Here is a 25,160-nt window from a genome sequence, read left to right as displayed (position 1 = left end):
TCTACATATAGAAAATGAACTGAACATAATACAATGCTATAGTTTAGAATTTACATCTACCAGACAAAGCTTGTGCATTTAAAGAAAACATAATTTACAAGAAGATCCTGTAAATGTTGTCAGAGTGGAGGACTGGGGGTTCTTATAGTTGACATGATTGAACATTGAAATAACTGTCATCATCAGGACCACAATGGAATAAGCCCTCGGTGGGGATTTTTGTGTTTAGCTTGTATAATCGTACCACTGTACTGTTTTGCAAACTGTTAATAAAGTATTCAAGCTATTAGCGTGAATCAATCAAAACCTCAGGTACATGACATAGTACATACAGTAGGTGTCGGTGTCGGTTTGCAACCCAGACATCTAAACAAAAGAAGAAGCGGAGAAATGTCCCGTCATGCAGCGCGGCTCAGAGGAGCGCTCAGCAGAGAGCAGAGAGGGCAGAACAGGAGCACCGTGATGATGGAGGCCATGAAGCCTGTCTGACAAGCCCGACAACTCTCCCAAAGAGGATTATTCACTCTGCTCGCTCACTTTAAAGTCTACCAGGCGCTCTCCGGGGAACGTGGGAGCGACGCGCCGGGCATCATACCACCATGGTGCGGTGCTGGCTCTCCTCGGGGCGGGTTGTTTGTCGCCGATAGGCCGCCCGTAGTGAAGCGCTGTTTGCTCTCTCTCTCCCGAGAGGCTGGAGGATGACAGCGACCCCGCAGCAGATGAGAGACCGGCTGCTGGCGGCCATCGACGGCCAGAGCAACGTGAGTAACACCGCTGACCCCAGCCCGACCAGAACCCCAGCAGAACCGTTGCTATTGACGAACATTTAGAGAGTGAAAAAACACACAGAGAAGGCTGTTGCCGAGCCCGAATCCTCCCCCAGAGGCTGACACTCCACACAAAGCGGAGTGTAGTAGAAGCATAATATGAAGTGTCAATAAGAAGAGTTGGTCAGATGAATAACGGCAGTGTCTGTGTTGTTGTTGACTTGGACGAGATCACAACCTGACGGCCAACATCGATGTATATTGAAACAAAATGACGTGTTTTAATGAAAGCCTTTTAACTCCTGCGAGCTGACAACTGTTTGGTTTTGTAGATAATGTTCTTGACGGATAGCGAGTCAGCGACACCACTGTACTGAGGATTACAAATCAGTTTAATGAGCTAGTGAGCTAATGAGCTAGTCAGTCACTTGTACTGTCTGGTGGTGGTAGAAATGAATGGAGGCTTGCTTGGGAACAATGTCAGACAAGATGCCTAGAGGCTAATTATACGTTTGTTACAAGTTTAGTCATTGGTTATTACAGTTAACTTAAGTTAACTAGAACATTTACTTATGGCAGGTCTTGTATTAAAAGTAAATGACTTATCATAACCCTTACATTATTGGAAGTTCAGGGTTGGGTCAGATTGCTGAAATGTAGTCAGTTACTGAATACAAATTACAAAGCCAAATTGCAATTAGTAATGTAATCCCTAATTTGATTACAAAATATGTAAACTGGTCTGAATATTGCGGAATCAAACATGGCAGCAGCCACAGGGAGTTGAGTTCAACTAACAATTTTTCTTTCTTTTTTCCCCCCAACCATCTCAAAACATTTTTAATGCAACTAAAGCACACAGGTCAGGATAAACAATAGGAGCCATTCATTGACTGTGGATGTGGTTTGCTTGTCAACTGGTCCTTACAGGGCTGAGAAACACAGTATGGCAGTTGTTCTTTTCATAAGTAAATAGCATTGTTTATCCAATCAACAACCCATCAACTTGGTGAAACCACCTTCACAGCAGACAGTGCTGTCGAGCTTGTATAGATGTAATTAAAAATGTAATCAAGTTTCCTTGACAGTGTATAACTATATAATCTAATTACACATTTTTAAGATTGTAAATCAGAGCTGATTATAGAGTAGTTATTACATGAAGCCAGTTACTGGTTGTTACAGATCTAGATTCGGAATAATACTAATACATTAATAATAATAATAATAATAATACACTTGTCTTTATAGCACCTTTCATGACATGAAAATGACATGTCAAACATCAAATGAGCAAAACTTGAGCTTAGTTTGCACAAAGTCTGAGCATGTGAGTTGGCCCCTGCATGGGCCACCACTAGTTGGCCAAAATTCTGTGCAAACTTGTTTTCACCTAGCCAATTCTTTCTCCAACTCAGTCAGAGCCCTTCATACGGCCTGTGAGAGATGTTCAGTTGTTTGGTTGATTTATTATTGTGTTCTCCAGAGCAGTGGTTCCCAACCTTTTCTGGATCAGGTCCACTTGAAAAACTCACCCACCCATCTGACCACTTAACACAGCGGCCATACACAGTTTCAGAGCCGCGGGCATTTTCAGAGTACATTTTATTTTAACGCTGCTGCTCTCCAGAGTCATGTGTACATACTGTCTCACTCAATGGGTAAACTTGTACATTTCTATGAACTTTCAGTTTGAGTCTGAAACCAGCAGTGGCAGTACATTTTCCATGTGCAGGTGCACATATGAAAGTTCATACAAATAACGGTTTAGCCCCCCATCTGGTCCCAGCCAGGTCCCATCTCCCCATTGTATGCGCAGTCGAATCTATTTATATTAATCTGCAAACCATAAAAATGACAAATCGGGTCCCCATTCTCAGTATGATTGTAGTACTATTTATATTGTGCTGAATCACAACAAAAGTTCTCATGAGGCCTGCGCCATGGCTCAGTGGTCCAGGCATCTTGGCTGGCAATCCAGTCTGGCAGTGTGCCGCGGGGTCGACTCCCGACGCCCGACGGCCTTTACTGCATGTCTTCCCCCATCTCTCTCCCCATTTCCTGTCAGCCTACTGTCTGTCCTTCCATAAAAAATATGAAATGAAGGCGAAAGCCCCCAAAAAAAAGTTAACTCATGACACTTTACATATATAGAGCAGGTCAAGACCACAATCGTAGGCTTTTAGGCCAGTCAATCTAAGCTAAAAAGGGGTGTGACCCAAAATAAATTGCAATAGTAATCGTTCAAGGTTTCTATGATCCTTAGGGTCATCCAAATAACATATTCAAAATTGTGAATGAAATATTAGTGGCGAACACAGATCCGACACAGGGGTAACTTGACACTATAGCAAGTAAATACAATGTTGGGACATGTGGAGTTTGCTTTGGAGTTGCCCAAACTGCAAGTGCACATTTGAGTGAGGAGTCTGCTATAAACACAACACTATATATATATATATTTATAGATTGCTATAAACACAACATGAGATCACGACACTGGTATCGGCTAACACAGCAATTGTGGTATCGGATCGGAAGTGACATCCCTAATTTATACTTTCGTATCATGACGATGTTAGTCACTCGCTGAAAATGGCCAATCTACAAGTTCAAAAGGCTTGTGATTTGTAGTTTGTTTCTATTTATCGCGAGTGACACTGTCATACGATGATGTATAAATCAGACTTCAGACCAATCTCAATTGGCCAAAGATCTGATTATTTTGGACTGACAGTCTGAAAATAGCCGTAGAGACCCAACATTCCCACATGCGCCGGCGGAAGAAGTCGGAAAGCGTCTCCTGCCGACAAGCTGCCGTCGATATTGCCGTGCTCCCGGGTCGTAACCCGTTGATGAGGAACTGAGCATGTTCGGTCGTTGCCGACCTCAGTAGCCGTCAATATCCGTGTGATATATCCGTATTGACACACTAGTCATGAGGATTCAGGGCTGACTATTGGTGCAGAAGCACATTTGAATTAGATGCCATATTCTCAACTCTCAATTCCTATACCAATCGATCAACTTCAAAGCAAAGCTAGGCAAAGATTTGTCAGATTCTGTGAGTGAAACAAGTGACCAGGTCTATGAAAACAAGCCCAAATACGCAACTTCAGAAACAAGCCCATACTAAAGCAACCCACGTCCCACAACTATGAATATTTAAGTGACTTTTCCAGGTCTGCTTATAATAAGCAGACTTGGCAACACTGGGTGAATGTAATGCACATTGTTAAGTACTTTGGAATTGGATAAAGGTGATACTAAATAATGCACCATTTACTAATGTAATATGTTGTTTGAGCAGATCCGCAACATGGTGATGGTCCTGGAAGTGATCTCTTACCTGGAGAAATATCCCATCACCAAAGAGACACTTGAGGTAGGTTATTTTAAGAATTGTTGTTTTTAATCAAATAAGAACATCAATTAATTAATCTAGTTCTTCAGCTCTTCAAATTGTATTGCTTTGGCAGCTCTTTTAAACATTCACTCTATTCTTACCTGTACCTATCATCATGCGTTTCACGCTTCGTGCTGTTGCTGCTAAGACACCAAAGATTTTATCTTATGTCTTTAAAGGAAACCCGTCTGGGAAAGCTGATCAATGACGTCCGGAAGAAAACCAAGAATGAAGACCTGGCTAAAAGGGCCAAGAAGCTCCTGCGGACCTGGCAGAAGTTGATTGAGCCGGGCCCGGGTCACGAGGTGCTGTCCAAGGGCCACACGGAAACGTCCGGTTCTTCCAACGGCACTTCTCACCCCTGTCGGACTGATTTCTCCGCCCCTGCCACTCCACCCTCAGCAAAGGCGCTACCATCGGCAAAAGCGCTTCCGGAGTTGAAGAGCAGAAATGACTTCAACAACCGTCACTCCCCCAAAGCGGAGAAGCCGCCGAGCAGCCAGAAACGGAGAGGGGAACAGAAGGAAGGGCCGCGCTTGCCAGCGAAGATCGCCAAGACGGCAGTCTACGATAAAAACCAGAACTCGGTGCGACCGCTGTCAAACGGAATCTCTGCCGTCCCTGACGCTCCAGAGCGGGAGATATCTGAGCATCCGGACAACGACAGGGTCAACAAGATTCCCGTCAATGCCGTCAGACCGCACCCGAGTTCCCCGGGTTTCAGCAGACCCCCGAGCACTTCCTCCTTACTCAAAACGTCAGTGTTGCAGCAGCATGCCAGACTGGAACAGGCTGCGTCAGGGGTCCCACACCTGCCCAAGAGCCCCAGGACTGGGAGCCCTCGTTGCTCCTCTCACAGCCCTCGAACTCCAAAGCAGGACATCGTCATCATCAAACCGCCCGTGGCCAAAGCGTCAACTCTATTGAGCCCCGCCGAGAGCACCGTGTCTCTGGACAGCTCTGGACTGGGATGTTCTCCTTTGCCTTCTCCACAGCCTTTAACTGCTTCTGTTCAGGGTTTGCACACCATGGACACTTCCTGGTACCCCTCAGATATGGACTCTCAGAGCAGCTGGACATCCAGGCCTCCTGACACTCCCGCCTCCCCTTACACCGAGGGGGTGAGCGTCGAGGCAGACGACACCATAGGAAAAACAGGAAAAAAGAAAAGGAAAAAATACAGGCCTAAGGACTATGTGGTGAACTTAGACGGACAGAGCACGGCAGACAGCACTAAACCAGTCAGGTTAAAAGACAGGAGACTGACCTATGACCCCTCCACAGGTCAGATAAAAACTTCCATCCATAAAGAGTCTTGCCAACAGGAGGCGGAGGTCTCTGAACCACACAGGACAGAAGCGCTACACAGGACAGAAGCGCCGAAACAAAACGTGCCTGTTCCCCCTAGTCCGTTCCAGCAGACCAACTGGAAAGAGCTGTCAAGGAACGAGATCATTCAGTCGTACCTGAGCCAGCAGAGCAATGTGCTGACCTCGTCGGGGGCCCAGACTCCCGGGGCCCACTTCTTCCTGAACGAGTATTTGAAACAAGAGGAGCACCACATCAAGGAGGCGAGGAAGACGCACGTGCTGGCATCCAACCTCCCTGTTACTGACTTACCGGGGGTCAGCCGAGAGGTCACAGACGACGACATGCAACGATTACACACACAACACTGGCCCGGGGTCAACGGTTGCCGCGACACCAAGGACAATTGGTATGACTGGACAGAGTGCATATCTCTAGAGCCGCACGGAGATGAGAGCAAGCTGAACATACTACCATATGTGTGTATCGACTGAAACATCCTTTATGAAGCGCTTCCGCCTCGCATATCTCCTTACTCTTTTCGACTACGAAGGGTTAACCCAGAACCTTCCAGAACCTGAAACCTTCCACAACCGTGAAGTTCTGTGATGGTGTTTTTGTTTGTTCACATTTCTATTATTACCAGAACCAATCCTGAAGTAGTTGTAAACAAACTAAAACAAGAATAGCTGCCCTACGTGCACAAAGAGTGTGTTGTGAGCATGTAGATCACCTATTTTCGCGAAACTCACAACAAAGCCAATACAAGCTCACAACACATTGCGACGTGGTGTGAGCATGTACATCTGCTATTTTGGCTATTTAGAACATTTTTGTTCTGGGTTCCCAGTACTCCGTGTTAGTACTACCTCCTGAGCAGGCCCCAAAGTAGGTTCTGAGAACCTCATCTGACTGAAACCCAACCGTTAGCGTATGGAAATAAGTCCAGAATCTGTGACATAAGTTCCATGCTACGGTTCTCTTGGTTCCTGTAGTCGAAAAGAGCCATGTCTGAGAGGGCCGAGGTTGAGATGTGTCTCAAGGCAGTTCAGGAAGGCCTGTGCTGCTTCTTGACACCTAAAATGACACGCTGCCTGTCATAATAGCAGTTGCTGATCAGTGTTTGATGGGAAGTTATCTTAACCAATTCATCGCTGTAGTTGTGGAAATAAAGGTATAAGGCTATGCATAAGCTGCCAGAGTTGATGTTTCGAACCGTTGGTAGTCTTGAGACAATACAAGCCACGATATGTGCTTTCCTCTCTCTCTTTGTACAGGAGAAAATGTCACGTCCGAATGCACGCTGACATTGCCCAATAGGAAACATGCATACCTCAAACTATCACTTATATTCTTTATTTCTTTTCGTTTTAGGGTCCACTCCACAGTTCTGGGCTTCTGGCAATGCCTGAACAACACTTAGTTCAGCAACAATTTCAGCTTTCAAAGAAAGCTGAAAAAGAAAGAGAACATGATTACATGAATCCATGAATACGTATGCTATACGTAACTACTGTACAAGTACACATACTGACATGACATTCTTTCCTCATTCATAGCCTCACAGGACACATACTGATTACAAAGGGGTTTAGGCCATCATGTATGACTTTATTTATCTTAACTTTGCATATTCTCTTCATTTTGCAGTTTTACATATATGTTCATACTAAACTCAGTCATTTCTGTTAGATTTATTAAACCTGTTATTTACAATGATTTGGTTAGATCATCTTGGATGGTGCAACAGCAACATTCCACCTGCAACCTATCTTATACAGGTAAATGATCTCCAGAATGACACATTTTTATAATGTGAACTTCTAGCTTTTTGTTTTTCAGCTTTTCCCCCCCACGTATTTAGGTTGTAAAATAATTGACAAATGGCAGAGCAGATCATGTGACACGGCATCTTTTGTACGGTGAGGAAAACTGAAAGCTAAATTAACATGCTGGAAATTGTACTTATTACCATTCCTTTAGATATTGTTTGCCTTATGGAAACCTGTGTTTTCCCTAAAAACAGAGCCTTAGTGAATGTACAGAAATTAGCCTTTTGTGTTCAGTCGAATGCAGAAGGGAACATATTTGCTACTTAGTCCTTTTAAGTGGACATGTTCATATGTGTTAATAAAAAAAATGCTGAAACTGTGGCTGTCTTTTACATTTTCTGATACAGAATTTTGTATTCATATTCTGTAAGAATGTAATCCATTGTTGTCTCACTGAGGGCTGAACATGTCTATGGTGGTGAAGTGGTGAAGCCTGAATAGAGGAAGTGACGTTGTGTTCTCACTACATCCCATCACCTGGAGGGACTACTGCTCTAATTGGTTTATTGTCTAGCTCAGTGGTTTTCAACCCTTTTCATATATCGAGGTCCATTCAGCATTTGAGACATGGAACAACATTTGATGCCATTTAGCCTCAGAATATTTTTGTTGGAAAAATATTTTGTCCACAATAGAAAGTATGTGCATGCATAAAGCGAGTGGCAAAGCGAGTTTAATGTAGTTTAACGTTGTTTAATGCAATCTTATTGGACTTTTGTTTGGATGTATGGGCTGTCAAGGCCAGAAAGTAGTTTTTTGGCACTCAGTAGGCGTTCCCGCATAACTTCCTGGTTTGTTGATGATGTCACCCTCTAATATACCCTCTATTCCATGCTGTATTGATGTTGGTACCAAAAAGTTGATCAAAATCACTTTGTCTGACTTTTTGTAAATTAACTTAAGTAATGCAGATGTTTAACACCATCGGGGCCCATGACGTAAATCACTGTCAAGTTCAAGTGCACGGTCATGTGCCCAAGACGGAATCTCCATCAAATTAGTGCTATGAAAACTGATCGCATCGCTCTACAGCCAATAATTTAACTCTTGAGTGTCAAAAAAACCAATTGGACCCTGGACCTATAACCTATAAAAACCTAATGGACCCTGGACCTGTAAGAGTCCATTTGGTTTAATTTTACACTCAAGAGTTAAAGATCGTTTGGTTAGCAACTCCATCATTTACTCTAGGGACCACCTGGAACCTCCCCAGACCACTGGTGGAAAACCACTATCTGCATACTGAGCCTGGGCAGCATTCCATTTCAGGTTCATGATCCGGTCGGGTCTGCCAGGAGTGGAGGATGGTAACTTTCGTCATGTTGTAGTCAATGATTTGTAGTCCTCTGGCAGGAAACCACAAGGCGGAATCAGAAGTACCCAAAATACTTCCGTGATCATAATTTTAGGGCCTACCAAGGTTAATTAAATGAGGTTTGGACGCGAAGACCGTATGGTGGACTCCATGTTGCTCCCTGGAAGGAAAGAAACATGCGCAATGTGGGCTATATGCAGCCAACACTTCCGCGTTCAGCTTCCTTTGTCTCAATTGCGCATGTTTCTTTCCTTCCAGGGAGCAACATGGAGTCCACCGTACGGTATTCGCTGTCTAACCTTATTTAATTAACCTTGGGGCCTAAAGCAGCAGCTTCCTCCAAGGTGGAATGCCTGGTGACGCGAGGTTGGCTCTAGTGGTTCCACTTCTCAAACATGTTCATGTCAACTTTAAATGTATGGGGGGTCCTTGACAATTTTGCCTCCTGGGGGTCCCTGAACCCCAGTTTGAGAACCACTGGTCTGGCAACATCCAGAAAACAGTAAATAACATTTGACATAGGAACAATTTAATCAATACACATCAGGCATTGTACATAACGTAGTTGTAATAACTAATCTCTGATCTGATGAGTTTAGCTTCAAAACAGTTTTAGTAGATCTTTGAAGGTAGCTGTCGACTGGGGTACATTGTAATGAATGATTAATTTGACCTAAAATTACTCAATTTAGTATCAAAATGGATCTAGTAAATATGTGCTGCATACAACGTATTCAAAACGTGTCGTTTTCTTCGTGCCATATTACAAAATGAGAAAAAGTAAGCTTAAAAGTTTAAGAATCAATTAAACCCCGTTGCCCCTGACAACCAGCCAACCAATGGAAGCGCTCACTTCGTCCGGGCTATGGGAGTCTTTCGATACAGTACTGTCACCACGTATGGTCACCACCCACCAGCACACAACACCAACACGCACGCAACAACACAGCCTAGCTAGCGTGCCGGTGGTGCGGTGACTCGTCTCGTCCTCCTCGGCTTGGAACGTGAAGATGGCTGCGGTGGGGGAGCGTCCCCCGGGCAGAGAAGGGGTCCGCATCTTCTTCCTGTGCACGTGCTGGTATACGGTAAGCTCCGGTGGCAACATAGTCAACAAGATCATCCTGAACAGCTTCCCGTACCCGGTGACCGTGTCGCTGTTCCACATCTTCTCCATCGTCGCGTTCCTGCCGCCGCTGCTGCGGGCATGGGGAGTCCCGAAGACGGACCTGCCCCGCGACTACTACCGCTGGTACATCCTCCCGCTGGCGTTCGGGAAGTATTTCGCGTCCGTCTCGGCGCACTTCAGCATATGGAAGGTTCCCGTTTCGTATGCGCACACTGGTGAGTACGTGGGACTGGTTTTTATTTGAGGGACTTTTGTTTAGTTGTGTGTTTACACACTGTGTGAAGAAGAAGCACCGGTGGGGGACGGAGCGGGAGCGGAGGAGAAGCTCTTTGCTGATGTGTCCACCCCCCTTTAATGCGCCAGCTGATGTTAGCTAGACGCTGGTTACACGGACATTGGCAACTTGGAGAATTCCGTGACTCTTCAGTTCATGTCAATATTTGGATAAATGCAAATCTAATGTGTAATTCAAAATAAGTTATGAATAGAGTTCTCGTTTTTTATTTAAATTGATCCCTTGACTCTTGCAGCAGTAGGACTAACTATTAAACTACTATGGTGGAAGCTGGTAGAATAAGAATTATTGTATGGCAAAAAGTGTTTGACCAAATAAATAACGTCACAACATTCAAATGCATTTGATTCGATTTTGACATGCAAAATAACATATATAAAATGCACCTTTTTAAAAACACAACATATTTCCCATTGTTGTAGTAATAAAACCTATCTTTTAAATTGCTACTCATTCAACTTCGTGCACACCTAGTCACCGAATTGGATAGGTCACCAATTCTGAGGTAACAGCCCTGCTAATGCCAGCTAGGCTAGCTCAGTTTGCCCGATCAGTCACAGACTAGTGCCAACAGAGAAGCGACTCTTCTTGTCAGCAACGATGTGATTGGGTTAGTTTCCCCTTAAGTCATAATTAAAAGCACGCTTGGTGTGAAATTCCCTTTTGCGTGGACTTCAATTACTCCTAAAGGGACAGCTTGTGACTTCTTTTAAGATGACTAAATAGCTCCTGATGGCTAGGGACCGTTAGCAAGGGGGGGTTAACACACGTCCCTAAACTTGTCTAGCACACAGCAAAATCTAAAGTCTTAGTTTAACTCCTGAAAGAACATTCTTCCAGCTAATAGACTCTCTCATGGTTAAACTACCACTCAGGATGTTGTGTGGTCCTGTCACTCAAAACTCAGCACAGCACTTCTCCACTTCTCTTTTTACCCTACTTGTAAAGGGCCCACGCTGCCCACCACCACACCAACTATAAAACATGAACATATGGTTTTAGTAGTGGATGGAAGAGTCAACTATGATGATGACCGTGGTGAATGATATATTTACATTTATGGTTGTAGTGCTTTGTGTGTGGACAGCCCTTTAGGTTGATACATATGAACTGTTAAAGACATTATGTGACTGACTTACACCTTCACTGCTAAATAATGTTTTGTGTCTTTTAAAACACTGTAGATTGCTCTTACACAGTACACACACGTCAAGGCACAGTGGAATCTTGCTTATCAACGGTGCGGTAGTTAATGACGCAGACACTGCCTTTAGGGTTAGGAGGATTCTCAAGTGTGACACGTTTTGCTGTTTGACAAGGGTGTGTACGCCACATTGAGACATTCAAATCACGACATAGGGCTTTATTGTAGTTCATGTAAAGAAAGTATGTCTCCTACGTTTTGAAAGCGATTAAAAATTCCTTTCATCCGTGTCCGCTTTCTAACATTCTTTGGCACAGAACAACCTCAAGTAAACAAACTGGTCGCTGTGTGTATTTTAAATGTGACATGATCCCTTCTCCCTGTTAACCCCCACAGTCAAAGCCACAATGCCGATATGGGTCGTGCTGCTGTCAAGAATTATCATGAAAGAGAAGCAGACGACTAAGGTGAGTGGGCCCAATCTGGGAAATCTGGCACAGGACCTGCACTGTACCTGGAAGTGTTATAGAATGTGTGCCGGAGTGGTGATGTGGCATAACTTGAGCCGGAACAACATCTCGTATTTCTTTCGTCTGTAGAGGCTTTTGTCCTATATAGTGTGTGTGTGTGTGTGTGGGGGGGGTGTGTGTGTGTGTTTGTGCGCACGCGACTGGGTGTGTGTGCACGTGCGCGACTGTGTGTGTGTGTGTGTGTGTGTGTGTGTGAGTAGCCGGCCATGACCATGCGTGCTCTTGTGCAAGGCTGGAAACTGCATTAAACTCAAAATATGAAACAAATGTTATGCAGCATTACTGGCCAACTTGAGACACCTGGCATCCACAACTAACAAATCACCGTCTGCATTGTAAGTCTACTAGTAGTCTAACTAACCTACTTAATGTCCTGCTAGTGCGTCCCACAAATCACTAGTCGCTTTTAACATTGTGCTAGCCAGATGTATTTTCAAGGTAGATATGTTTCAGATAGAAATGTTTCTGATCAATGGCAATGAATTGGCTGGTTTATTTATTTCTACTTTGGCTGAAATGCTGCCTTTAGGAGTCCCAGCCTCAGTCTACCATCAGTCTGTCATGTTTAGTTAACACTAACAGTGCGGGGTCTGGCTTGGTCGTAATGCAGGGTATGGACAAATGTCAGAGATGTGCTACTGTGTCTGACTGTTGGCATGCTGCACTGTTAGGAAGCAGTCTGACTGTTGGCATGCTGCACTGTTAGGGAGCAACACGGAATGCTGTTGAAGTACGCTTTAACAAAAATGAGGAATTAAAGTATGAAATCTGTAAGCCAAGATGTTGACGGGGCTTTAAAGAGTCCAAACAAGGGTATGTGCTGTAAAAAGTACAGCCATTCACACTAAAGGTTTTTTATACATTCAAATTGATTAAGAATGAAAGTACCGGTATATTGACAAAAGACATACGCAATGCACGCACTCGCTGTACTCTTCAGTTTATGTTTGCATCGTTTATGATGTTGGTCAGCTCTGTCCTAGCCTCGGTACCCAGGCCTTTATGATGTTGGTCAGCTCTGTCCTGGCCTCGGTACCCAGGCCTTTATGATGTTGGTCAGCTCTGTCCTGGCCTCGGTACCCAGGCCTTTATGATGTTGGTCAGCTCTGTCCTAGCCTCGGTACCCAGGCCTTTATGATGTTGGTCAGCTCTGTCCTGGCCTCGGTACCCAGGCCTTTATGATGTTGGTCAGCTCTGTCCTAGCCTCGGTACCCAGGCCTTTATGATGTTGGTCAGCTCTGTCCTAGCCTCGGTACCCAGGCCTTTATGATGTTGGTCAGCTCTGTCCTGGCCTCGGTACCCAGGCCTTTATGATGTTGGTCAGCTCTGTCCTAGCCTCGGTACCCAGGCCTTTATGATGTTGGTCAGCTCTGTCCTGGCCTCGGTACCCAGGCCTTTATGATGTTGGTCAGCTCTGTCCTGGCCTCGGTACCCAGGCCTTTATGATGTTGGTCAGCTCTGTCCTAGCCTCGGTACCCAGGCCTTTATGATGTTGGTCAGCTCTGTCCTAGCCTCGGTACCCAGGCCTTTATGATGTTGGTCAGCTCTGTCCTAGCCTCGGTACCCAGGCCTTTATGATGTTGTTCAGCTCTGTCCTGGCCTCGGTACCCAGGCCTTTATGATGTTGGTCAGCTCTGTCCTGGCCTCGGTACCCAGGCCTTTATGATGTTGGTCAGCTCTGTCCTGGCCTCGGTACCCAGGCCTTTATGATGTTGGTCAGCTCTGTCCTAGCCTCGGTACCCAGGCCTTTATGATGTTGGTCAGCTCTGTCCTAGCCTCGGTACCCAGGCCTTTATGATGTTGTTCAGCTCTGTCCTGGCCTCGGTACCCAGGCCTTTATGATGTTGGTCAGCTCTGTCCTGGCCTCGGTACCCAGGCCTTTATGATGTTGGTCAGCTCTGTCCTGGCCTCGGTACCCAGGCCTTTATGATGTTGGTCAGCTCTGTCCTAGCCTCGGTACCCAGGCCTTTATGATGTTGGTCAGCTCTGTCCTAGCCTCGGTACCCAGGCCTTTATGATGTTGGTCAGCTCTGTCCTAGCCTCGGTACCCAGGCCTTTATGATGTTGTTCAGCTCTGTCCTGGCCTCGGTACCCAGGCCTTTATGATGTTGGTCAGCTCTGTCCTGGCCTCGGTACCCAGGCCTTTATGATGTTGGTCAGCTCTGTCCTGGCCTCGGTACCCAGGCCTTTATGATGTTGGTCAGCTCTGTCCTAGCCTCGGTACCCAGGCCTTTATGATGTTGGTCAGCTCTGTCCTAGCCTCGGTACCCAGGCCTTTATGATGTTGTTCAGCTCTGTCCTGGCCTCGGTACCCAGGCCTTTATGATGTTGGTCAGCTCTGTCCTGGCCTCGGTACCCAGGCCTTTATGATGTTGGTCAGCTCTGTCCTGGCCTCGGTACCCAGGCCTTTATGATGTTGGTCAGCTCTGTCCTAGCCTCGGTACCCAGGCCTTTATGATGTTGGTCAGCTCTGTCCTGGCCTCGGTACCCAGGCCTTTATGATGTTGGTCAGCTCTGTCCTAGCCTCGGTACCCAGGCCTTTATGATGTTGGTCAGCTCTGTCCTAGCCTCGGTACCCAGGCCTTTATGATGTTGGTCAGCTCTGTCCTAACCTCGGTACCCAGGCCTTTATTTATGATGTTGTAAACACTTTAGTGCAGAAACACTTTATTGTCAATCTTCAGAGTCAGGATATCTCAAATACACAATGGCACTGCCACTGACTGAGATCAAACGGGCACATCTGGGTCTGGTGACACTGGCCCTCATTTATCATTTTATCAATGGAGTGTACGTTTCACCGTGAGCTTTGGCGTGAGGTACGTCAAAGTCCCAGTAGAATGATAAAATGTCGAAAATTGCGGCGATCTCGCTGTACCTGCGCCCATTATTTGGTCTACACCACGTTGATAAATGAGGGCCAGTGTGCTCATGCTGACAAAACAATAAAACGCGCGCAGACCAGTTGAGTGCTCAAGTATATTTTCTTTAGGTATGTGTACATAACACGACGGCGGGTGTATACAGCGGTTATTGCCAGTGTGGCCAAGCCCATTCATTCAGTTTCCTTAAGTCGCATCCTGTTAGGAATAACCTTGGTTAAATAATTAACCAAACAAGTTGGTCTGCTTAGGACCTTGATTTTACGCTCCACACTTTATTGTTTTTACTACACTCTTTTCATTCTGGAGGTGTACTGTACATTAGGTCTGCTGTATTTTATTGCATTTAGACATTTGTGTGAAAGTTCTATGGTACTGTTATATCTAGAGTCCTCTCGGCATGCTTGCTAAACTTTGTGTTACAGTGCTACCGAGTTGTGCTGTGCGTACGTCACGTTGACCTGTGTTTCTCTAACTCTTGAGGTCAGAGCACAGTCTTTCTTAACCCATTCTGACCCGAGATCAGATTCTAAAAATGTCCTCTACATCCTGACAGTTTCATTATTAACCCATTCTGACCTGAGATCAGATTTTAAAAGTGTCTTCGATTTTTCAAAAATAGCAGACCTACAAGCTCGTATCGCGCCACTCGGTGGCGCGATATGAGCTTGTAGATCTGCTATTTTTCAATAGCTAAAGCATAACATGATGCCGACACCAAAATGGGTGCCCGTTCAGAATGGGTTAATGACATTTTCTCAGAGAAGCAGGTCTCATGGTTTACAAGATTTCAAAGACCTTTATTTGTCACATACTCATGACATGTATGTGCCGTGGAATTGTGCAGAAAACTCTGTGCAAGTACTGTACTGTCCAATATAATAAATATAGTACAAGTAATCTATTAATACATTATCATACAAGTAAGGTACTAAAAAATATAATAATTGTGCAGAAAACATCATTATAAATCTATAGTTTGTTGCAGGCAAAAAAAAAAAAAAAAAGTTATGTGTGTGTGTGTGTGTGTAATTGTGTATGTGTATAAAAATAAATAAATGCCTGTCCGCCCACCCAACAGAGCACAGTAATTTGGGCGGACAGGCATTTATTTATTTTTTATATTTTTGGGTTTGGGATCACTGATAGAGAAAGTAGACTGACAGGAAATGTGGGGAGAGAGAGAGATGGGGATTGACATGCAGCAAAGCTTGTTGGAATTGGGAGTCGAACCCGTGACACGCTGTCAGGTGGCATTAGCAGCCCTAGGCGCCCAGACGGCTACGCCAGCCGTTCAGGCCGGCATTTATTTATTTTTATTTACGTCTGGAAAAAGTCTTAAAAGTCTATTAAGGAGGATTTATTTAACGGAATGACTGCGCTGCATATTCATGAGGTTCTTGTATCTTCCCCTGATTATCTGTGGGACCTGCAAAGGCGATGCTTTTCCACCCAAACCTTGGTTAATAAAAAACCTTGTTGTGTGCTCTAGATTCAGTCTACTTAACATGGGAATGCTATTTGTCTTGTGGCTGCTTGCGCTTGCTGTCTGACACGGCCTACTTTCCCCCTTGTGTTGTTGTCCTCTGTTTAGGTGTACGTGTCTCTCATCCCCATCATTGGAGGGGTGCTGCTGGCCACAGTGACCGAGCTGTCCTTTGATCTGTCTGGACTGATCAGCGCTCTGGCCGCCACCCTCTGCTTCTCGCTTCAGAACATCTTCTCTAAAAAGGTACAGTTAATGAATGAATTAATGATTGCATCACATCTGAGCCAGATCGATGCCAACAGTTTGAGTAGATCCCACTTTCGGAGAGTCCAAGACCACTGACATTTTCTGGTCAATTTATAAAAGCACAATATATTTAATGCCAATAAGACCTACAAATGCCTTCTAAATCTGTGGTTTTCACGCATTCAAGATAAAAAAAAAGAAGTAAAATCTGACATCTGATATTTTTGAATAGCCAACGCAAAATTATCTAAAATTACATGGGTGCGCTTTCCTAGTTTTAACCCATTTAGAGTAGACCTGTTGCAACCTATACGTTCTACATTTCAATCTGGGAGCTACCTCTGTGTCTCATTAGTTGTTGCTATACATGTAGCAATAAAAGTATGTTTTAAAACATTTTAATAAGAATTTGAGTCTCAGGTCTAAACATTTTGTGGAAAAAGTGAAACATTTTCTAATCAATTCTAGGTTTCTAAGTTTGAGAATATTTAACTAGAATTTATTTTATTTAAAAGGGAATACCACTCATTTTCAACATTTTACTATGTCATTAATTTACCTTGGAGTTGATGTGTGGAAATAAAATAAAAAAAGTCCCCCCCCATTCTGTGTTGAAATTGAGTGGTATTCCCCTTTAACCCATTCTGAACGGGCACCCATTTTGGTGTTAGCATCATGTTATGCTTTAGCTATTGAAAAATAGCAGATCTACAAGCTCATATCGCGCCACCGAGTGGCGCGATACGAGCTTGTAGGTCTGCTATTTTTGAAAAATCAAGAACCATTGACATTTCTAGAATCTGATCTCAGGTCAGAATGGGTTGATCAGACCAGTGTGTGTCCAGTGGAAAACCTCGTATGAATCTGATCTCAGGTCAGAATGGGTTAAACACTTCAGCCCTATTACAAAATGGAGCAATTACAGTGAAGGATGGCATCTCATTTATTGGTTGGGTAGAGAGAGCACTGCAGCACCAACACATTTATTAGTTTATTTATTTATTTAGCAAGGGCAGCTCAACGACCATCCCAGAATTAGCTCCAGAACAGTCCCTGGCCAGCAGATAATTACATCAATCAACCACTTTTACAGCCATGTGAGACTACAAAGTTCATATCAGTGTAATGCAAAACATTACATTATTCATTAAAACCTTAATTTAACCCCAATTAAAATGAACAAATAAATTTCATGAATAAATAATAATGATCATATGATTGGTTTGATTCGAGCCATGATTGTAAAAATAGAACATTGTGTCTGTTGGTGCTGGTTGTTCAACATGAGGAACTGCTAAACTGCTGGCCCAGAGTTGCTTTCATACACGGCCTCAATGTAACATCTCTTTTCAGTTCAGCTTGTGTGGATAGCTCTGGCAATTTGGCATTAGAAAATGTAACCTTTCCATTGTTAGTTCCTTATCAACTGTATATGTGAACATTTGAGTTTATTCAGAATGGATAAGATAAGATAAGACCATGCAACGGCCTGAAGCATTTATCTATTTGTTGGCAAAGACAAAATGGCAAAATTAAAGCGCTCGCTCCTCTGCATTTTCTTTTTTTAAACACCAGTACATCCAACATAATTTAGCGGGAAATTGCATCATGACAGTTAAATGTTATGTACAGTAGACAAAGCCATTACATTTACCAGAATAATATATATGGCAATATTCTCTGTTTTAATTTGTGATATTTGGAAGGGATCATGAGGGCATGAACTCGGAACCTTGAGTTAACAAGAACTAATGCCAAATATGTCTTATCGGGGAGTGCAGGGCTACTGTACATGAAGTTCTGGTAGGCTGGACAGCATTTAGTACTTGCTGTATTTATGGTTCGATTCCTTTGGCAGTTGTTTTTTTCCAGGCTTTATCGTCTTGTCAGATGAATATCAAATTGGAAACAAGCACTCGTCCGTGGTAAAGTCCCTGCCCACCACCACAGAGGTTGTGGGGTCGATTGGCACTGTGGTGCAACCGGCTTTGTCGGGCGTCTGCGAACACAATTGGCCCGTGTTTGGGCGGGGAGGGTGATATTTGTCACTGCATGCGTTTCTACGGGCTGGGGTGGCAGCTGTCAGCATGGAGTGATGGGGCGGGAGGAGTAGGACGAAGGCTCTAATTCCTCCTGGTGGGGGCTCCTCACTGGCAGGTGAGTCAGTACAACAGCAGTGACAACACAGACATATGTGTGTGGGGAAGAATTAAAAGAAAGTCTGTGCATGCATAAAGTGAGTGGCAAAGCGAGTTGAACCCATTTTGACCTGAGATCAGATTCTAAAAATGTCTTCTACATCCTGACAGTTTTCTGACAAAGTTTCTGTCAGTCGCTCTTCGATTTTTAAAAAATAGCAGACCTACAAGCTCGTAGCGCGCCACTCGGTGGCACGCTATGAGCTTGTAGATCTGCTATTTTTCAATTGCTAAAGCATAGCATAACACCAAAGGGGTTTCCACCAAAAATGGGTTAACGTTTAACACAATCAGATTTTCTGTTTGGATCATTGGGCTTTAAAGGCCAGAAAGTCACTCTGTATCGTTCCCGCTTAACTGGTATGATGATGATGTCATGTCTGGGAACAAGGTTACTTGCCAAAGAGGAATTATTAATCTGGACATTAACGTCGTCTTGTTTACTGGTCTGCGTTGAAAGAATGTATTGCAATGGTCTGTTGAGCATGTTTCCCTGGCTGCTTCCGTTATGTCTCCTCATAATGGGATGTCTGTCCTTGTTGAGCGTATGTTTTTATTTATTTTTGTATGCAAGGTGTATTTATATAATTTATATAGCTCTTACTACTAAGCTTTTACGGATAAAATTTTCTGATTACATAAACGCATAAAAACAACTGCCATTAAAGGCACAAAAGCCAAAAAATAATAATAATAATAATAATACTATAACGAGCGGCTGTCGCTTGCTGTGTTTCAGGTGCTGAAAGACACAAGGATTCATCATCTGAGGCTCCTCAACGTTCTGGGATTTAATGCTGTCATCTTTATGGTTCCAACCTGGGTGCTGGTGGACCTGTCTGCTTTCCTAGTGAATGGAGATATGGTGAGTTTGGTTGTTCTTTCCTGCTCATTTTCTTTCTTTCTTCCCTTCTATCTTTCTCCCCTGTCCCATCCCGTTCCCCTTCTCTGGGAAAAAACGGCTAAGAGGGAGGGCGTGTAGGAAAGCTGCAGGGAGACATTGTAGTAGAGACGGACAGTAGGAAAGCTGCAGGGAGACATTGTAGGGGATAGACGGAGTGGCAGCGGTGGCCGAGTGGATTGCGGAGCGGGCTAGATATCGGAAGGTCGCCAGTTCGAATCAGCGGTCCGACACGTTAAAATTACCACCGTTGAAGTGCCCTTGGACAAGGCATTGAACCCCTACCATGAAATGCTCCATGTGGGCCTGGCTGTAAACAAGTATCTGATGCTTAGTCCAGTTACCCTTGGTAAACTTGATTTACCAGAACGCATTTCTTCTCTTCTCTTCTGGTATTCAGTTTTGGACCAGGAAGACTGTCGTCATGGTATAGAATGTACAAATGAATAAATAAAAACATGATTGCGTGTGTATATAAATACATGATCATGTGTAATCGATACAGTGGTTCAGCGCTGCTCTAGCTGATGATTTGACCGTGCCGTGCTGTTCCCCGTCTCGCTCTCTTCCCACCCCAGGCGGACATTTCCAATTTTGCCCCCACCTTCATGCTGCTGCTGGTCAGCGGCTTCTGTAACTTTGCGCAGAACGTGGTCGCCTTCAGCGTGCTGAACCTGGTCAGTCCCCTGAGCTACGCCGTGGCCAACGCCACCAAGAGGATCATGGTCATCAGCTGCTCCCTGCTGCTGCTCCGGAACCCGGTCACGTCCACCAACCTCATGGGAATGATGACCGCCATTGTGGGTGTCTTCCTCTACAACAAGGTAAGACTCTTGTTTGATGGGTAAAGGCCTTTTGAACCACTTGAATCCTATACGTGGTTAATGTCCACGAGTCCTTCAGGACTCTGTGCTAGTGGCCTTTCTGTGCGTTTTCCCGCAGAATATGGATGCTGGGGTTTAAGTGGTTAATACCTATCCGAGTGGACCAGATTTAGATATTGGGTATTAAAGCTATTATTTGATTAATCAAACCTATATTTCTCTTATTGACATAATGTTTGCTGAGATAATTCTGTGACCACAGATGGGATAACAAAGTTATCCTAATTGGGTTTTACACAACATCCAAATCTCAGATCATGAGAAAGTTTTGAACTTATGGGCCCTGGTATCCAGACATCCTGCCCCACAGTCAGCTCCTGTGAAGAATACATCTTTAACTAAAGCAAAGAAAAAATGAAAAGGAGGTGGAATGTTTTTTGTTATTTTGTTTTTATTCATTTATTGCATTTTTGGAGGTGAAATCCAGTACAGCCGGCAGTAGGGCATTCACTTCTAGTCATTTTTACTAGTTGACTAGTTGCCTAGTTTACTAGTCGACTAGTTGACTAGTTTTTGTTAAAAGTTTTGTTAAAATAAATATTTGTACATTTAAAAACTGTGTACATTGGTGACTATAACTATAATCTACCTGATCTTGAGGCCTACAAGATCAGGTAGATTATCAACTAGTCAACTAGTACCAGCAAGGTCAACTAGGGGGTCTACTAGTCGACTAGTAAACTAGTCGACTAGTAAAGTAGTTGCTTAATGCCCTAGCCGGCAGTAGCAGTCATTCACGGTAGACTATGATATCAACGTGAGTTATTGCTTCCAAGGTTATCGGACACACTTTCTGATATGAACAATAAGGCCATCACACGCTTAGCACTTTCTATTCACCATATTCCATTTCCACATGGTGCCCATTTAGCTATTAAGATAAATTAATGAAATGCCACCACGTTGTGGTGACATTTCTTCCCAACCCGCAAATGACGTGAGAGGTTTTTGTCCCCTCAGCCCAGCACTAAACACATTGCCCCCTCGAGGATGTTTTTCTGTGTACAGTGGGTCTGTGGGGACCAGTTGCACCACCTCACACTAAGTTCAAACTAGTTATAAGTTATAACTTAAATGGCTTTTAGTAATGTGTAATGATTGACTTAACCCATTCTGACCGGGCACCCATTTTGGTGTCAGCATCATGTTATGCTTTAGCTATTGAAAAATAGCAGACCTACAAGCTCATATCGCGCCACCGAGTGGCGCGATACGAGCTTGTAGGTCTGCTATTTTTTGAAAAATCGAAGAACGACGACGACATTTTTTAGAATCTGATCTCAGGTCAGAATGGGTTCATCAGACCAGTGTGTGTCCGGCGGAAACCTCGTATGAATCTGATCTCAGGTCAGAATGGGTTAAAAGCCATTTAAGCTATATAACTAGTTTGAACTTAAGTGTGAGGTGGTGCAACTGGCTCCATTTGTTGTGTGGTTTTTGGTTATGTGTTGATGCCTTTGAACAGACTGAAGACTGCGAAGAATGTGAATCCCGAGTCAATCATGAGTGGAACATGTTGGCACTGTTGTGTAACGAATACCTAATGTCTTATTCCAGTAGTGTCTTTTAACCGCTCGTCCCGCTACTGCTCTGAAGCCAGCCCGTGTGTGTTTACACATTAATGATGTGTGTGTATAACTTTACACCGGCTCCTTTTTGTTCCAACAGGCCAAGTATGACGCCAACAAGGAGAAGAAGCTGCTCCCGTCCAGCAAGCAGGACCTGGCGTCCTTCGACACGCCGGCCCTGAACCTGGACAAGGTCCAGATGAACGGCGTCTTGGACGTCCAGCATGGCCGCAGCTCCGTGCTCACAGACCACTTCCAGTACAGCCGACAGGCCTACACGATGAACTACGGAGCAGGGAACCACCAGTACGTGGTGTAACCTCCCCCCCCCCTTTCCCCGAACACCCACCCACCCAGCCAGCCAGCCTTCTCTGATGGACTTTACTGTACGTATATCCTGGGCGGGTGGGAGGGGTCCGTGATGAACCCACCCCCCCCCCCCCCCCTCTGTCTCCCTCACCATGCCTGCAGAGACTGAAAGGCAAGTGCTCGTCGCTAAAGGTGCCGCGGGGGCAAAATGAGACGTGTGGAGCGGTGCAGAAGACGCGCACGTCGTCCCATACCTAGTAGGGCGAGAGGTGTCTTGGTAGTTTGTCATGTGAGTGACATAAATAAAATCTGCACACCAAAAAAAAAAAAATGCTTCGAGCCCCGGTGGAAACGTTGCTCTAACAAATACTGGCAGACGGGAGTCTTTTTCTTTTTTTTTGTGTGCAGATTTTAATTTTGCCTACAGTGAGATGTGTCAATCATGAAAGGGAGCCAGTGTGGTCAACCCCCCCTCGCTTCCTCCTCCTGCGTAACGTTGCTTTCCGACAGCTGCATATCATTGTTAATTTATTTCCAGGGAATAGGGCTGGTCGTGTTTGAGGAGGTTTCAGTAGTAGGCTATAAGGTGTTAGGGCCGATTCATACTCCTATTTTACCGCTGTTTCGGCGCTGTAGTGCCGAAATGATTTCGGCTCGTCAGAAATTTTCAGTAGCACCGAAGAGCCGACTTTAGGACGGTACCCGCCCCCCCCCCCCGAACCTCAAATGACGTCAAATTGTAGGCTCTTCAGCGCCGAACCGACTTTTATTCGGCTCTAAAATAGGAGTATGAATCGGCCCTTAGTTGGGCTGGGCAATAATGGACAAAATAAATTGTCAGGATTTCTGTGCCTGTACATCTGCTCATTTCAAATGCCTTTAAAAAAAATCACACCCGTGTGAACTGAGTGGTGCAACTCCCCTCTCCCCCCCCCCCCTCCCCTCCTCTCTCTCTCTCTCTCTCTCTCTCTCATTAACAGGCAACAGTGCAGCACTGTCTCTCTGTTTCTGGCACAACAGCGCCCCTACTGGTACTCATAGTCATACTGGTGCTCATTAACCCATTCTGACCTGAGATCAGATTCATACGAGGTTTCCACTGGACACACACTGGTCTGATGAACCCATTCTGACCTGAGATCAGATTAAAAAAATGTCAGTCGTTCTTCGATCTTTCAAAAAATAGCAGACCTACAAGCTCGTATCGCGCCACTCGGTGGCGCGATATGAGCTTGTAGATCTGCTATTTTTCAATAGCCAAAGCATAACATGATGCCAACACCAAAATGGGTGCCCGGTCAGAATGGGTTAACGTCACATAGGTGAACACCGACATTGCTGTTCCTTGGAGTGGTTGCACCACTCAAAAAAAGGCTTAAGTGATTAATACCAGGAAAAGACAACACTATTACAAGTCAAAAATCCCAGGTGATATCTGCGTCTCATATCACAATATAACATTGATATATTGCCCAGCCCTAGGCGTTAGACAGAGCAGTAATGTTGTGTAAATGCCACGTGGAGAATAGAAATGGTCCTCACTGACTACCTGAAAGCATCTCATTAACCTTTGTTTCCACAGCAAGCCATACCTTAATATTCTTTTAGATTATTTTTATTTTTATTTTGTTTTTAGCTTGTTTGTTTTTCGTTTACTTTCAGAGGGAAGTATGTAACATTACTGTTGATGAATTACTGTGAGGGTATTGTTGGCATGGGAAAAGGAGCCTTTGACCACAAGAGTGGTTCTATTTCTAATAAACGACGATTTAAGGGACCCTGTGACATTTTGAATTTTAGTTCAGCGATTTGTCATCAGCAGGCACTTATATATATATAAATATATATATATGAAAAAAAAAGCTTTTTGGAAAATGGGTTAGATCGTCATTAAGGGTATGTGCTTCCAGAGTCAGACCCATTTAAGTGTTATGTTTTATTTTCTTCTTCTATTTTGTCTGGAAATCTTGTTAAACAACATACCTTTTTAAAACAGGTTTAGAGGAGCTGTGTGAACTGTCTATTCAGAACAATCATCCCCAATAAGTCTACCGAAGGCTGAGGTTCAAAATGTCCACTCCTTTATCTACTTACCCGCGTCTCTGAGAAGTGTGACTCATGTGTTGAATAACTTGAATGGGGCAAAGTCCTCCCTCATGAGGATTGATTGATTGTTACTGCCACCTGGCATCTTGTCAATGAATGTCTTCAAACTTTTACGGTAATGAAGACACTTTTTTTTTAAACATATCCCGCCTCCGGGAAGCAGCACCTTCATAGAGATGCCGCAGATACCTTGACAGTGAGACGAGTTACGCTCACTAATCCATTCTGAACGGGCACCCATTTTGGTGTCGGCATCATGTTATGCTTTAGCTATTTAAAAATAGCAGATCTACAAGCTCATATCGCGCCACCGAGTGGCGCGATACGAGCTTGTAGGTCTGCTATTTTTGAAAAATCGAAGAGCGACTGACATTTTTAGAATCTGATCTCAGGTCAGAATGGGTTTAATCAGACCAGTGTGTGTCCAGTGGAAACCTCGTATGAATCTGATCTCAGGTCAGAATGGGTTAATGCAGTCTATGCCCTGTCTAAGGACATGTGGCTAGTTGAACAGAAACAGCTCTTAGCATTATACTTGGTGGACTGGAGTCTTCCAGGGCTTCCAGGGCTTGGTGGACTGGAGTCTTCCAGGGCTTTGTACCCCTCTTGTTTTCGCTCTACATTAAATAACTTCTCTGCCTCCCCAGATATTCTGACAGACATTCTGATATCAGAATGTCCCTAAATTGTGGAGCCTCGATATGAAAAGGAAATGATATTAACCATTAAAATATGTGTGACGATGGCCAATGACAGATTGATATAATAGATCGTTTGACCATAACCATAACCATGCATAAAAACCACAGACACACAACCACTTTTCAACCTAGCCTCACTATTTTGGGCCTAGC

The 25,160-nt window shown here is 44.3% G+C and overlaps 2 protein-coding genes across 2 annotated transcripts; both read left to right on the top strand.

Moving 5' to 3' along the window:
* Positions 1-448: 448 nt before the first annotated feature.
* LOC310860308 (mediator of RNA polymerase II transcription subunit 26) lies at positions 449-7,613 on the top strand. Its single transcript, XM_083767157.1, has 3 exons — positions 449-761; positions 4,078-4,152; positions 4,353-7,613. The coding sequence occupies exons 1-3, from the start codon at positions 699-701 to the stop codon at positions 5,973-5,975; spliced, it is 1,761 nt and encodes a 586-aa protein (XP_083623283.1). The 5' UTR covers positions 449-698; the 3' UTR covers positions 5,976-7,613.
* A 1,922-nt stretch (positions 7,614-9,535) lies between these two features.
* On the top strand, positions 9,536-23,982 carry slc35e1 (solute carrier family 35 member E1). Its single transcript, XM_083768229.1, has 6 exons — positions 9,536-9,969; positions 11,590-11,660; positions 16,200-16,337; positions 19,278-19,403; positions 20,018-20,263; positions 21,992-23,982. The coding sequence occupies exons 1-6, from the start codon at positions 9,639-9,641 to the stop codon at positions 22,208-22,210; spliced, it is 1,131 nt and encodes a 376-aa protein (XP_083624355.1). The 5' UTR covers positions 9,536-9,638; the 3' UTR covers positions 22,211-23,982.
* The last annotated feature ends 1,178 nt before the right edge of the window (positions 23,983-25,160 follow it).

This window comes from Protomyctophum parallelum, assembly GCF_964188405.1.
Source record: "Protomyctophum parallelum genome assembly, chromosome: 6".
Lineage (NCBI taxonomy): Eukaryota > Metazoa > Chordata > Actinopteri > Myctophiformes > Myctophidae > Protomyctophum > Protomyctophum parallelum.
Note: the sequence above shows the minus strand (reverse complement) of the source record. Positions and strands in the feature narration are given on the sequence as shown.

Coding starts and splice junctions, on each gene's coding strand:
- LOC310860308 (XM_083767157.1), top strand. CDS start 699: ATGACAGCGACCCCGCAGCAGATGAGAGACCGGCTGCTGGCGGCCATC. Junction 762..4,077: donor CCATCGACGGCCAGAGCAAC/GTGAGTAACACC, acceptor TTGTTTGAGCAG/ATCCGCAACATGGTGATGGT. Junction 4,153..4,352: donor TCACCAAAGAGACACTTGAG/GTAGGTTATTTT, acceptor ATGTCTTTAAAG/GAAACCCGTCTGGGAAAGCT.
- slc35e1 (XM_083768229.1), top strand. CDS start 9,639: ATGGCTGCGGTGGGGGAGCGTCCCCCGGGCAGAGAAGGGGTCCGCATC. Junction 9,970..11,589: donor CGTTTCGTATGCGCACACTG/GTGAGTACGTGG, acceptor TAACCCCCACAG/TCAAAGCCACAATGCCGATA. Junction 19,404..20,017: donor TCCTAGTGAATGGAGATATG/GTGAGTTTGGTT, acceptor TTCCCACCCCAG/GCGGACATTTCCAATTTTGC.